Source organism: Cebus imitator, unplaced genomic scaffold (genome assembly GCF_001604975.1).
Source record: "Cebus imitator isolate Cc_AM_T3 unplaced genomic scaffold, Cebus_imitator-1.0 Scaffold117, whole genome shotgun sequence".
NCBI classification, from domain to species: Eukaryota; Metazoa; Chordata; class Mammalia; order Primates; family Cebidae; genus Cebus; species Cebus imitator.
Genome location: NW_016107432.1, coordinates 6,410,198 through 6,425,573, shown reverse-complemented (window position 1 = coordinate 6,425,573; position 15,376 = coordinate 6,410,198). Strand labels below are relative to the sequence as shown.

Below are 15,376 nucleotides of genomic sequence, written 5' to 3'. Positions count from 1 at the left end.
ATCATTGTGTCTGAAGAACATTAGTTTTTTTTTTTTTTTTTAAATTACAAAAGTAATATATGTGTGTTTGATTTTTTTTTAAATAGGACAGACATCTGTAAAATAAAAGTAAAATTCTCTTTTCTGCTCCTCACCCAGTGCCTCTCAGCAGACTTCTTTGGTGCCTTTGCATACATGCAAACACACAGACAGGTGTTTTCTTTGTCAAGGGACGATGGAACTGACTTTTAGAAAGAGGATGCTGGCTGGGGCTTGAGGAGGGTGTTTCTGCCGGGGCTAGTTGTTGACATAACTGAATGGCATTGACTCCAAGGGAACCAACCCTTAGTGCATGCTTGTGGTTTAGAATAGATCAATTTTTATGAGATGGAATCTTGTTCTGTCACCAGGCTGGAGTGCAGTGGCACGATCTCAGCTCACTGCAACCTCCACCTCCTGGGTTCAAGTGATTGTCCTTCCTTAGCCTTCTGAGTAGCTAGGATTACAGGTGCCTGCCATCACACCTGGCTAATTTTTGTATTTTTGGTAGAGATGGGGATACAAAATGTTGTTCACCATGTTGGCCAGGTTGGTCTCGAACTCCTGACCTCAGGTGCTCCACCCGCCTCGGCCTACCGAAGTGCTGGATGACAGGTGTCAGTCACCTCACCCAGCCATAAGAATAGATCAGTCTTTGGGGACGTGAGATTGTTAGTTAGCTCTGGGTGTTGCTTTTTGTCTTCAACAGTATTGAAGTGAGTGGGGGTGAATCTGGAGCGATGGTTCTAGTGTAGGTATTTAGATGAATTTCATGTCTGTGCTTGTGATCCACCGGCAGACCTGGCACAGGGCAGTCGCTCAGGAAGTGCTGTGTGCTTGGCGCTTTTCCACGTCCAAGGTCCCCTGGGTTTTGTGACTGGTGGCCTGCCCTGCCACGGCATGTGGTGCGGAGCTGTGTCCCAGGTCCGGGAAGCCCGTCACTCAGGCTTTGCTTCCCAGACTGCCTGCACTCCTCCCTCCCTGTGACTGGGAGGCCCGCCCTGCCGCCCCCGCCTTTCCAGCCAGCCTGCTCCATCCTGCTTGCCTTCACCTTGCAGACTCGAGGGGCAGGGCTCTGAGTGCACCCATGGTGTTTCCTGGGACTGTGGCTCTGGCTTGCCAGGAATGTGGCGCAGGGAGGGTCCCTGCTTCTGCGGCCAGCCGCTCGGAGCTGGAGCTGCGAGGTCACGGTAGACACGATGGCCGCCTCCCCTGCTCTCCTGTTCAGGGACAGGTTTGTGGTTGTGTTCTTGCCTTTCTTGCTGTTGGAACTGGAGACAACTGGAGCAGGGTCTTTCCTGGCGTGTAGCTTTGATAGCATGTGACCCTCGGCCTTGGTTGGGCTGAGTTGTTTCTGTGGGTCTTCCCCGGTATGAAATGGAGGTGGTCCTTTCTATCAGCATCTCTGAGTGCAGAGCTTGCTGGGCCAGTGCTTCTGCTCATGTGTATCTGATGCCCACTGTGCTCCTTTGACTTGGATATTCTGTTTTTAAGAACTAACTTTTTTTTTTATTTGAGACAGAGTCTGGCTCTGTCGCCCAGGCTGGAGTGCAGTGGTATGATCTTGGCTCACTGCAGCCTCCATCTCCCGGGTTCACGTGATTCTCCTGCCTCACCCTCCCTAGTAGCTGGGACTACAGATGTGTGCCACTATGCCCAGCTAATTTTTTGTGGTTTTTTTTAGTAGAGATGGGGTGTTACCATGTTGGCCAGGTTGATCTCGAACTGGCCTCAAGTGATCCGCCCGCCTTGGCCTCTCAAAGTTCTGGAATTACAGGCATGAGCGACTGTGCCTGGCCAGGATTAACTTTTTAGCGTCAGATACTACATAGGTAGCATTTTCTGAAAGAAGAGTGGCTCCAAGTATTTCCAGCTCCGAGGTACCTTTCATTGTGTGTGGACTGGGAATTTTCAGCACAGTGATTGATGATGGTAATAGAACCTCACTTTCTTTCTGCATATTTCCAGTAGAGGAGGTCGGATTTTCTTACATAGGAGGCTTGCTTTGTTTTTCATGTCTCTGTGACAGTTGAGAAGGCTGGCCCTTTTCCCTTGTGTTTTCCAAGGAGAGTCAGGCCCATGTGAATATATGTGGCAGTGTCAGCTTTTGGGAGGTGGAGATCTGGAAAATACACCTCAGAAGTGGGGTTTAGAGGAAGCATTCAGGATTTTGCCTTCTCTACCCTTGGTGAATAACAGGATTGCTGTGTCCCTTTAGGAGGAAGCGTCTTAGCCTCGCCGCACCTCGGTGTCCTGTCCGTACAGTGGCGGCCGTGATACTTTTCTTATAGGGTTATGGGAGGAGAATGTAAAATGTAGGTAAAGTGCCTGGCGTAGCACTAGGCAGGCACCTGATAGTGCCCTGTACCAGGTAACTATGATTCAGAGGAAGATGCCCTCCCGGGCCAGGCAGTCTCTGTGGGAGTCGAGTGCTGCATGGCTCAGCTGGCTTCCGACTTTCGGAACCGGAAGTTGCCAGCAGTTTCTGTTAATGAGACAAACGAGGGAAAGAGTCAGAAGCCCTGAGTAGCCGCTGCAGTGCAAACAGGTGTTGAAGTGTACAGGATCTTGAGGGAGGGGGACTTTGGGTTTATTTCTTAACACTTGAGAGGCTTTGAGAAAGCCCCGGTGAGTGTCCATGGCTGGTGGAACCTGCCCCACCGGGTCAGGGAGGATTGCGTCCTGCCTCTCCAGCTGTCCTCTGCCTTCAGGGACAGGTAGCAGCCTCGGACACGTAAGTCCGAGTCGCAGCTCTGTGTTGCTTGGTGGATGTGTCTGGGCCTGTCTCCTGAGCCTCCTACCTTCCTCTGTGTTAAGCGCAATAATAATTCTCATGTAATCTTTATAAAAATTCATTGAGAAAAGCTTTCATTCAATAATCTGAGTGTTTACTCTGTGCCAGTTAACCGTTGTGGACACTAGAGACAGAGCAGTAACTAGAAGAGATGGTGTCCGTGTCCATGAGTTTTATATTCTGTTGAAGGAGACGGATCACAGCCTCCAGACTTGTACCTAACTTTGTTCATAATTAAGCTTTTTTTCTTAAAGAGAATTCCCCAAACTGGGTAAGCTTCAAGGCCCCCCAGACCTGGATCTGCCCCTGCAAACAGATGACGGAAGTGCTGATGTCGCAGGTGTGGGGGAGTGTGGTGGAGGGGAGGCAGTTGTACGGTACCGAGCGCCCCTGGCCAGAGGCTCCCGAGCAGCTCTGGCTCACTAGATAGATCTTGGCCAGATAGATCTTATATTCCAAGAGAAGCTGGAAACCCAGGTGTTTCTCTGATGTTTAAAAATGTTGAACATATCAAACTGAAGAACACAGTGTAGACAGACAACAGGTTACCAGTATGCCATCCCAGCCGATGGCTCCTGCACGCACAACTACACAGACCTGCCACTCGGCGCCTCGAGTGTGTTGAGTGACTAATATGCCTGGTCCCCCTTCACTGTCCTCTGGCCCTAGGAAGAAGTTGGCATGATCTGTAATTGCCGGTGAAAGGAGGCCCACGGACCGGGGTTGCTTGCCCAGGGCTGCTGCTCTCTGGAAGGGCAGGGCTGGCATACCCACAGGTCTCCTCAAAGCCTCCTGCGCCTCACTTCTCAGCCAGTGCAGGTGACACGAGGTTTACCTCCCACCTGTGAGCTTCTAGATGAAGATAGGTGCCTGAGCTGCCTGTGTGGGGAAGGAGCACTGGGTCTGCGGCCGAACTCCGGTGTGGGGCCTTCTCACCAGGAGGGCCACAGTTCCTCACTGCTCCGTTTGCTAGAGGCAGTGGGAGTGGGATGGACAGCGAGTAAGCTGCTTCCGGCCACTTGGTTGTCTTTGCCTTTTTACCATTGATCAGTGTCTCTCCCACCACGCCCCACAGCTTTGCCTTTCTTAGGAAAAGTCTGGGAGTGGAACAGGAGCGTGGTTGCACCGAGCTGGGAGCCGCATCGCTTGCTGTGTGCTCCTCTTGAGGGTGGGGCCAGCCAGCCGTTCTTCATTTGTCCTGGGAGGAAAGTGGAGAGACTCGTGGCTTGCACTAGGAAAGTAGACTCCATGTCCACCGGTACTTGCCTGGGGAGACCTGGAAGGCCTGAGTTTGAGTCCCAGATGGGTGACCTTGGGAACTTACCCATCGTCTAGGCTGTTTTCCTTGGAATGCTATCACCAATGTCATGCTCAAGGAGTGGGTGATGTTTATAGCAAATTCCATGGGGCAGGTGCTCCATGCCTAGAACAGTGTCTGACTTAGAGTCAACACACATTTGAACAAAGAAATATTTAGGTCAAGAAATACTTGGACAAATGGAGGTGAAAGTTGCTGGCATGGTGTGTAGTCTCCTTGCTTTGTAAAGGTCTTTGTTTCTGTGTTCTGAAGCTGTGGGCACACTTCCTCTCCTTTATCCATGCCGGGCTCACCTCTTGCTTTTGCCTACTGGTCTCCTCTGGTATTGCCAGGAGAGGAATTTGGACTGGTGATTGGGCACTTCTTGCTATATTCCTGGGAAGAGAATGTGTCTTTTAGGTTTTATCTTAGAAAGTTAGAGGGAGAAGGCCAAGGCAGGAGGATGATTTGAGCCCAGGAATTTGAGACCAGCCTGGGCCACATGGTGAGACCCTGTCTCTAAATTAGCCGAGTATAGTGGGATGAGCCTGTGGTCCCAGCTGCTTGAGAGGGTGAGGTGGGAGGACTGCTTGAGCCCATGAGATTGAGGCTGCAGTGAGCCATGTTCATACCACTGCACTCCAGCCTGGGTGACAGAGTGAGACGCTCTCAAAAAAAAAAAAAAAAGAGGCTGCTGGCTTTTTTTTAATGGACTGGTTTTATCACCCCCTTTTTGGCGTATCCCAGCCTTCTTGGAGATGTTGAGCCTACAGTGCTGACTAGAAATACGACTCAGCCCTTTAGCCTGGGCTGGGCTCATGCTGCTCCCAGGTTCTCAGCTCCCCAGGGACAGACACTGTCACTATGCTCTGTGTGCCACTCAGCAGCTGAATACAGCGCCAGGTGTGGGTCAGGTTGAGTCATCGCTGCCCAGATGGCTGTCCTAGGTGGCCATTCCACAACATGGACTTGCAGTTAGAGCCCAAGTCTGCAGCTGATGGTCAGCCACCTTTCCACTGGCTTCACCTGCTTCATACTGGGGGCCGAGTAGGTTATGTCCGTTGAGCATCCTGACTGCAGTGGCTCTAGGAGGTGGGTGATGGGGTAAGGGTGGTAGAGGTGATCCCCACCTACACACACACACACATGCACACACACACACACACACATGCACACACACACACAGAGATATTACTGAGCAATCTTTATGTTTTATTTATTTTTAGAGACAGGGTCTCGCTCTGTCACCTGTCACCCAGGCTGGAGTGCAGGGGCTCAGTCAGCTCGTTGCAGCCTCATAACTCCTGGGCTCAAGCAGTCCTCCCCCCTCAACTAGCCGAGTAACTGAGACCATAGGTGTGCACCACCATGCCTGGCTAATTTTTTAAAAAATGTTTTGTAGAGATGAGGTCTCACTATGTGGCCCAAGCTATTCTCAAACTCCTGGCCTCAAGTGATCCACCCACCTTGCCTACCAAAGTGCTGGGATGACAGGCATGTGCCACCCCATCCGGCCTGAAGAGTCTTCTTGATGCCCTCCCCTGGAATGCTCTCACCCTTCAGTCTTCTTTCTCTCACCCTCCAAGGCTGGACATTCCTCTTGGTTCTCAAGGTGTCCCTGCGCCATCTCATTGGCTAGTTTGTTGGTCAGCTTCTTGAGGATGGGTATCTTCTTAATTCATCTGTTTGTTTTATAGTCTGGGCCTTGGAGACAATAGGTTCCCACTTAAGACTGTGTGTAATGGAATCAACTATGCAGGGTGCCAGGCGCATAGCAGGTGCCGGGTGCTTTCCTGGCGTATTTATCACATTGAATCCTGGGAGGTAGGAATGAGGCTCAGAAGCAGTGCCTGCCAAGAGGTAAATTCAGGGGCAGACACAGCTCTGCCTGCTTCTCTGAAGCTCCTGGTCCCCGCTGAGGGAACCTCTAGGTCCTCCTCCAGGCTCACAGCTTGCTGCTGCTGTATCTGGTGGGGCCTTGGCCTTTGGGAAGCACGTGTAGGCAGGGGCTTGTGCAGAGCCGCTGAGTGAGTGGGAACAAGGGGTGATCACGGGCACAGCTCTCCAGGCAGCCCGTTCTCTGTAACCCTCTCAGGATCCGTTTTTGAGTCTTAGTAGGCAGGATGATTGTACTTAGGCTGTGGAATAAACGTTTTCGTGCCTGTTCCAAAGGCCCTGCTTTTTGCTGTTAGAAGCACATCACTGAATACTTTCATTTTTTCTTGGCCTTTTGTTACTAAGTCACTTTCTACCTAATGCAACAGGAGTGGCCTGATTTGCCAAGTTGTGTTGCTAGGAGTGCAGAAAAATCCGGTACTTTTTTGGGGTTTGATGAAGTCTTACTGGGTTGAAGGATGGGGTGGGAGTGCTATAAAGCATTTCATTTTCTAACGGCAGAAATACCTAGTTTTTCAGTGGCTTTTAAATGTTTTTTGAACTTTTTTCAATCGGTGATATATTTGCATGGCTCAGAAATAAAAAAGTACAAGACAGCATATGGGCGAAAAGTTGGCTTTCTGCTCTGTGCCTTTTTTGTTTTTTGTGTTTTTGAGACAGTGTCTGGCTCTGTTGTCCAGGCTGGAGTGCAGTGGTGCCATCTTAGTTCACAGCAACCTCTGCCTCCCGGCCTCAAGTGATTCTCCCACTTTAGTCTACCAGGTAGCTGGGACTACAGATGCACATCACCATGCCTGGCTATTTTTTTTTCTTTTTTGTAGAGACAAGCTTTTGCCATGTTGCCCAGGCTGGTCTCAAACTCCAGAGCTCAAGTGATCCGCCCACCTCTCCCTCCCAAAATGCTGGGATCACAGGTATGAGCCATTGTGCCTGTCCTACCCCTTGCCTTTTGCTACCCAATATCCAGTCCCAGAAGCAATGGATATAACCGGTTTTTGTGTCCTTCCAGAGAGTCTGTGCCTGTCCAGGCAAATGTAGGTGCAGGTGTTAACATGGCCTGCCTGGTATAGCTATGTATCCTGCTTTTTTCCTTTCCAAAAACTTCCCTTAAAGCTGTGTATGAAAGTATTAGGAACTCTTGGGTTGTTTCCAGACTTGACTTGACATTAGAAAATAATAATATATTTGATGTCAGCCAGCATATTTCAGCATGATGATCTGCACCTTTGGCGTGTCCGGTGGCTCCTGAGGGGGCAGCACAGGCCCCAGCCTGTTGTCAGAAGGTGAGGGGTGCTGGAGCCTCCAGGCGGTTTGCTTTTTCTCCACTCACACTCAGCCCCCAGCCCCGCTGCCTGTGAAAGACCGTGGTAACAGCGTGGAGGAGGCTGAGAGGCCAGAATCTGTGCCCAGCGCACACCTGACTACTCGTGCTGGGAACGGGGCTTCCGAAGGTCCATTACTTCCAGTTAAATGTATAAGCTGCTGACCTCGCTCCTAATTATCAGGACACCGTGCCCTGGGATCCGGCACTACACAGTGGACCTGGGAGCTCTGGCTTCACAGAAAAATGGACAGGCCATTATTTTTAACATTACTTTGTCATTGGTGTCCCCTGTCTTTTCCTCATTACTTTGCAAATCATTGGAGAAATGCCCCAGGGAAGCACTGGGCTCTTTTCCCTGTGCAGAAGTCCTCTGCCTCTCTCTGCCTTACAGGCAGGCTCTTCCCATGGCCGGGTGTGACCTGATCCCTGACAGCTAGTGTGTTTCCCAGGCTCTGCCATATGGCTTTAAAATGACACTAGGCAGCCTTTATGGACAAATCCGGGGGGGCCCAGCACCTACCAGGGCCCCCTTTCATGGGCACTTCCCATTCTTGTCCTCTGTGGCCTCCCAAATCTCTCTGCGCCATGGGGGAGCTGAGCTGGCTCCGCCGAGGAGTTGAGTGAGGAGGACTCTGCAGTGCCTGGTCCACAAGAGGCTGTGCCTGGCAGTGGGGCTGCGTGTGCGTGGCTGGGCTGAGTCCCCTCATTTAATCCCAAGTCTCCTTTCGGGGGCGCTTACGGGCAGAGGGAGCAGCCTGTGTGGTAGGCCTGAGGTAGGTGATTGGAGCCGCGATGCCATGGCCACAAAAACAGGCGCAAGTCCTTGGTGGGATTTGTGGCAGGGCTGGCATGGTCTACTTGTGCTTACAGAGGATGGCCCTGGGCTTGGTGTGGACCTGTGGGGTGCCAGAAGAAGGGGCGAGGCAGGCACACCTGGGGCCCAACTAGCATCTGTTCGAGGAGTGTGTGCAGCTGGAGAAAGGCAGGACAAGGTGGCTGGACTGTGGGGAGGCATGGTGTTCACCTGGAATCTGGAGGGTTAGAGCTGGGTGGTGGGGAAGCGTGGCATTCACGTGGAAGACTGGAGGGTTAGAGCACATACGACTGCCGGGTCTGTTGTTCGGTGTCTGAATGCGGCCGAGGGCTGTTGAGAGAGCGTCTTGCTCTGGCCTCCTGACTGCAGAGGTGCCTCTGAGCCAAGGATGATCGATGGGGCTTTTAACGCAAGACATCAGCCTTTTGGAAAGAAGAAATGTTTTTCCTCTCATCTTTGGGGAAGTTCTCAGGTCTCCTCTCCCACCTGCCGCAGGAGGAGGGCCTGAGTGGGCACCTGGACAAAGGGGCTAGGTAGGAGGTGAGATATGCCAGCAACCAGGTGCTGTGCAGGTGGGGACGGTGGCGGGAAAGGCGCTGGCTTGTGTGCACGTCAGGGTAGCGTGGGACAGGACTCACGAGCTAGAGTCCTGGGCTCTCAGGGAACCCCGCTGCGACAGTAGGGGTGACACTGACCGTGTGTGGGTTGGAGGCAGGGCACCTACAGATACTGGTTGTTCACTTGCTGTGCCTTGGTGGTGGGGTTGCGGCAGTGGCAGGTGAGTCTCACCAGGGTTAATGAGTGCTCTGTGTCTGTGCAGCAGTGGAGGCAGCTTGGAGGGCAACAGCTGCTTGTCCTTAATGCTGCTGGTAGAGTGCTTTTCTCTATGGGACGAAGGAGTTTCTTCTTCCCACCGAGGACCCTTTATTGGGGATGCAAAACAAAAGGAGTCCAATGTTCCTGTGGCAGGGTTGGCAAATGGCCCTCATCCCCTGCTGGCTGCCCCCCAGCTTCCAGCCCACTCCAGGGAGGTTGTGGTGGTCTGCCACTCCTTGCCTGCTTTCTGCCAGCTCTCCACCACCTGTTACCCCTTCTTTCCACGGAGATTCCTTCCTGCTGAGAGGTTACCCGTGTTGAGTTCTCTGTCCCAGGCCTTGATTGTCTGGGTTGCACTCCCCTTACCTGGCACCTGCACCTTGCATGTCAATCCTGCCTCCTCATCACCCTGCACTTGCCTTCCCTGCCCACACACAGGATGGCTGCTCCATTTGCCAGCAGACACGTGTGTAGCACCTACTGCAAGCTGGATAGATCCTGGGGATGCAGAGGTGGCTCCACCCTGCCCTCTGGGAGACCCCACCGAAAGGCGAAGGCACGTGGAAAGGAGAGGGGATACAGTCCATCCCATCGGCACCATCCCATAAAGGGAATGCCCTGTGCTTTGGAAACAGAAGCAAGGGAGCCCAGGCCTGGGCAGCTGGTCGGGGAAGGCTCTGCAGAATACCCTGAGGGCAAGTGTGAGGATTTCTGATGCTGGGGGTGGGGCACGTGCATTTGAAATAATGAAAAGAGGAAGCTTGGAGCCAGCAGCCCCCTCTGTTCTGTCTCCTGGGAGTGTCTGGGATGGTGGCTGTGGCCACTGTGTGCTCACCATCTGAAGGCCAAGGGTTGGGCTGCCTCACTGGGCCACACAGCGCATGAAGCAGCAGCCAGGGAACTGCTGGGCTCCCAGTGGCTCTCCCACCAGAAAGGAGGATGTCCTTTCAGCCCAGAGCCCAGGCTGTAGCACCTTTCCACTTGTAGTGACTTGTTTTGGGGTCATACTTCAGCCTCTTATATACACAAGAAAAATATCAACATGTTTTTTATGAACTTTTCAAGAGTCATGGCCTATCATGAGCCTAAGCTCTTATGTTAAAAATAATCATGCAACTTTGATTTTTTTTTTGAGACTGAGTCTTACTCTGTCGCCGAGGCTGGAGTGCAATGGCGTGATCTCGGCTCGACCTCTGCCTCTCAGGTTCAAGCGATTCTCCTGTCTCGGCCTCCTGATTATCTGGAATTATAGGCATGCGCTACCATGCCTGGCTAATTTTTGTATTTTTAATAGAGACGGGTTTCACCATGGTGCACAGGCTGGTCTCAAACTCCTGGGCTCAAGCGATCCACCCGCCTCGGCCTCCCAAAGTGCTGAGATTATAGGCATGAGCCACTGTGCCTGGCCACAACTTTGATTTTTGACATTAATTTTTATCTGCACTACCTTGGTACAGACTAATGCAGTGTGAGCTGAGACCTGAAAAACCCAAGTGTTCTGTTCCTCTTAGTTTTCCTCCTGCCAGCCCCTGTTTTGGTGAATAACACCCCCGCTTGTGCTCAGCCTTCCAGACCACAAACCTGGGAGCCGCTCACCCAGACTTCTCTTTTCTGCACATCCCCACACGCAGCGGCATCTGTGCAATTCTCCTGTCCATTCCTTAGACCCTCTGCAGCTCCCGTCCCTCCAGAGTCAAGAGGCCTGCCCGGATCCTGGTGCCTTCCACTTCCTGACTGCAGTTTGGTTTCTTTTTTGCCTTATGCCAGTTTCCCAGAGACCAACAATGCCTCTTCAGCAAAATGTACACCCCTAGTGAGCCCAGGTTCTGGCTACCAGGTTCTTGTACCTTCTACTGCCTGCAGTTTTAACCTGCTTTTAATTGTATGAGTTCTTCACTGATGGCAAAATCTTAGATGTTAAATGGGTTGGATCTCAGACAGTTCAGAGTTCTTTCTCTCTGTTTTTTTGAGACAAGGTCTTGCTCTGTTGCCCAGGCTGAAGTGCAGTGGCCCGATCATAATGAAAGTTCCTTTCTTGTAAATAGAAATTGCCTTGGGCTATGAAGCTATTTTCTGAAGTGATTATAACCACAACAGAAAAGGAAGGAAATAGTGAAACTATGTGTTTTCTTTTTTTGAAGGTTTCTGTAACTTTATTTTGATAAAATTTCAAATTTACTAAAAAATTGCAAAACCCCAGAACTCCAATAGATTCTTTACCAGATTCACCAGCGGTATACATTTGGCTTCATTTGTTCTGCCTCTCCTTTAAATTTTTAATTTTTTAATTTTTTGAGATGGATTTTCATTCTTTTCTCCCAGGCTGGAGTGCAATAGTGCAGTCTCGGCTCACCGCAACCTCCACCTCCCAGGTTCAAGCGATTTTCCTGCCTCAGCCTCCCAAGTATCTGGGATTACAGGCATGCACCACCACACACGGCTAAATTTGTATTTTTAGTAGAGACAGGGTTTCTCTGTGTTGGTCAGGCTGGTCTCAAACTCCTGACCTCATGTGATCCACCCACCTCGGCCTCCCAAAGTTCTGGGATTACAGGTATGAGCCACTGTGCCTGGCCTTGTTCTACCTCTCTTTATATATGATAGTGTATATACATATCTTTTCCTGTGCCATTAGAAGAGTAAGTTTGCTATACCATGTCTGTTTACCCTTAAATATATCAGCATATTTCCTAAGAACAAGGGCATTCCCTTATGTAACCATGGAACTGTTGTCAAAATGAGGAAACTTAACATTAATCCAATGCTGTTTTTAAATCCACAGTCTGTAATCAAACTTCATCAATTATCCCAATAATCTTTTTTTTTTTTTTTTTTTGAGACAGAGTCTCACTCTGTCACCCAGGTTGCAGTGCAATGGTGTGATCTTGGCTCTCTGCAACCTCCGCCTCCTGGGTTCAAGCAATTCTCCTGCCTCAGCCTCCTGAGTAGCTGGCATTACAGGCATGCATCACCATACCCAGCCCTCTTTCATGTCCTTTTCATCAGAAACATTTCCCCAGCCTTCCTTTGTTTTCATAATATGGACATTTTGAGAGCTTGTAGGTCCGTTATTTTATAGATTGTCTCAGTCTGGGTGTGTCTGCTTCTCTTCATGTTGGATTCAGGTCATGCATTCTTAAGTATCAGCGCCATCAACTCGGAGTGTTGCTCTCTGTGCATCAGATCAGGTGTCCTGTGCCTTCTGGCGTTTTTAAAAATTATTTTTTAAATAGAGACGTGTCTTGCTCAGGCTGGTGGCATAATCATAGCTCACTGTATCCTTGAACTCCTGGGTTCCAGTGATTTCACCTCAGCCTCCCCAGTGGTAGCTATGGCTGCTGATACATGCCACAGTACCTGGCTAATTTAAAAAGAGTTTTTGTAGAGACAGAGTTTTGCTATGTTGCCCAGGCTATCTCAAACTTTTGGCCTCAAGCTATCCTCCTGCCTTGGCCTCCCAAAGTGCATGAGCCACCGCTCCTGGCTGGTGATGTTAGCTTTGATCGCTTGGCTGAAGTGCTGTCCCTCAAGTTTCTCCAGCATATTATTAACTCTTTTGCCTTGTGTCATTAATAAGGAATTTGTAGGAGACACTTTCGAGCTATGTAAAAATCCATTCCTCATTCAGCTTTCACCCACTAGTATAAGCATCCGTTGCTCATTTCCTGGCTCCATCAGTCTTTCTCTCCTAGGTACTAGGTGGCTTCCCAAGAGCTTTCCTCCTCCCCCATTAATTTCTGTGTTCGTTTATTTGTACCTATGTGGGCTAGTGGATTTGTTTTATTCAGTGAGTTATAATCCATTGTTCTCATTATTTCAGTCATTAAATTGTTCCAGATTGAGCCGGTGGGAGCCTGTTCAAGCTGGCCACTGTTTCTCTTAGATGCGTACCCATATTTCTTTCTTTCTTTCTTTTTCTTTCTTTCTTTTTTTTTTTTTTGAGATGGAGTCTTGCTCTGTCACCCAGGCTGTAGTGCAGCGGCACGATCTCAGTTCAAGCATCCTCTGCTTCCCGGGTTCAAGCAATTCCCCTGCCTCAGCCTCCTGAGTAGCTGGGACTACAGGCTCGCGCCCCCATGCCCAGCTAATTTTTTCGTATTTTAGTAGAGATGAGGTTTCACCATGCTGACCATGATGGTCTCGATCCCCTGACGTCATGATCCGCCTGCCTCAGCCTCCCAAAGTGCTGGGATTACAGGCGTGAGCCACTGCGCCCGTTCCGTCCCCATATTTCTTTGAGCACTTTCTAGTCCAGCAAGATGCTACAGGCTCGTGTTGTACTTTCTAGTAAGTCCTAGAAGCCATTTGTTTTTAACGAATGCGCCAAGACCGTGCATTCCAAACATAGTTTATTTTGTATTAATACTACCGGTTGGGATTTATTTGTGTCACTAGAAACTTTTGTTTACATGTTCTTGGGAGAGAAGACCTTGTGACCATCTCATGAATAACTTTCTTTTTATGATATGTGAACACTCATTATAAACAGGTAATACAAATTTACCTTGTAGATAATTTAAGCTAGAGGTTACGTACCAAAGCAGCTGTTGCTGTTAAACACTGATTGTGTACTTGAAATTTTAATGTGTCTAACAACCTTGTAGAACATGGGGCAGTGTGGCCTCGTTAAACGTAGGACACTGAGGCTTGGAGGGGTTAATACACTGGCCCAGTGCCATGTGGCTAATGAATGTTTGAGCCAGGGTTTCAATTCAGTTTGGTCTGACTTCAAAGCTCACTTTTTCTGATACCCTTTGTTATGATATAACGCTTTTTTTTTTTTTTTTACTGTAAATTATAGAATTTGTAAGTTTAATAGTTGAATAACAAAAAGTTTATTTCTGGCTTAAGGTCTTTGTCCTGCTGTATAACTCTGTGTGAAAATCAAGTGTGAAGAATTAAAGTATGTGGTTCGTCACATTATCCCTCTCAGAAGAAAGTTGACTTATTTGTATTAGAGTGATTCTGCTGTCTTGCTGTTTCTTTAGATACTCAGAAATGCCCTAACCTTGTTATTTTCTTCCTATAGGAATCTGCTTGCTAGAAAACAAAGTGCAAGACTTGACAAACAAAATGACTTGGGATGGAAGTTATTTGGGAAAGTGCCACTCCGGGAGAATGCTCAGAAAGATTCAAAGAAAATACAAAAGGTACACAAGATATGAAACCACAGAAATAGGCCGCTGTATGTGTGTAGCGTATATTTATGAACCTTGCAAAAATGACCATTTTGAGTCTGAAATTGGAAATCGCCTCATCTTATTTGCATGTCACATTCTTCAAATTTAAGTCTGTATTCAGAATGTGGATGAATTTAACCTTCATTTCTTACAGCTTGGAATGTGCACATAGGAAAGTCCAGTTGACAGAGCTGGGCTCTAGATGTTTATAACTGTGTTTAGTCAGTTTCACCAATAGTTGCAAATGTGTTTATCATCCAATCTGTATTAACTGTTTGCTATTAAAGCTTTCTCCTGTGGGTTTCTTGGCACTTACATCCTTTCTGTGCTGCTCTGGGACAGAAAGGCGAGGGCTGTCATTCTGCAGCTCTGCTGGGATGCCTCTCCCTTGCTTACTCTGAGGTTGCCTAGTTTTGGGGTGGGGATGGAGTTCACTGTCAGACCGGGCCCACACGTCCTCACCACTGGGCTGCCTTGCTCCTTGCAGTGGGAGAGATGCCACTGCTGGAGGCTTGCACTCCTCTCTGTGAAGAGAGGGCCTGTGCACAGACACAGCAAGTCCACTGCCTAGGTAGCCCTGACCACCGCCTGAGGCTTCACCTAGGCCCTGAGTCTCAGCTGGCTCAGCATCTTAAGAGTTTGCTGTCTGCCCAGCATCATGACCTCGCCACCAGCAGCCTTGCCACTCCAACCTCAGTTTTATATGCATTGACATTTGCTCAGTAAACTCTTGAGGCCAGTAAGCGCCAGGCCTCATGCTTGGCACTGGGGTTGGAAGGGACACAGCACCCATGCCCAGCAGCGTCCCTGTGGAAATGACTCTAGGGCAGGTGCAGGAGGAGTGGGGCACAGACAATTGAGGTTAAAGGTGTGACAGGGAATTAATTGCTGTGGGGATGATGTACTGAGTGATTACTATGTGCTAGTTGTAACTGATTAAGCACTCGTGTGTCTAGTTCCTTTAAAACTCCCAACAACCTTGTAAAGAAGATACTATTATTAAACTCAGTTTACCAAAGAAGCACTAGACACAGAGGCTTAGTGACTTGTGCTGGGACACGTTGCTAAGTAGCAGAGCTGGAAACCGGCCCCAGCCAGTGGGGTGCCAGGACCTCTTTTGCAGGCAGGGCCAGGCAGGTAGTGGGGACAGCATGAGCTAAGGGACACTGTGCAGCTGAGCCCAGGAGGCTGACTGCAGGGAGGAGGCTGGCTGCAGGGAGGAGGCTGGCTGCAGGGA

General features: G+C 49.6%; 1 protein-coding gene across 4 annotated transcripts in view; it reads left to right on the top strand.

The window, feature by feature from the left end:
• The window catches only part of TBC1D14 (TBC1 domain family member 14), a 126,012-nt gene that overhangs the window by 45,721 nt on the left and 64,915 nt on the right, over positions 1 to 15,376 (top strand). For all 4 annotated transcript variants that reach the window (XM_037742210.1, XM_037742209.1, XM_017539102.2 and 1 more), the window contains exon 3: positions 13,989 to 14,109. In XM_037742210.1, the coding sequence (XP_037598138.1) occupies positions 13,989 to 14,109 (121 nt within the window). The remainder of the gene's footprint in view (positions 1 to 13,988; positions 14,110 to 15,376) is intronic.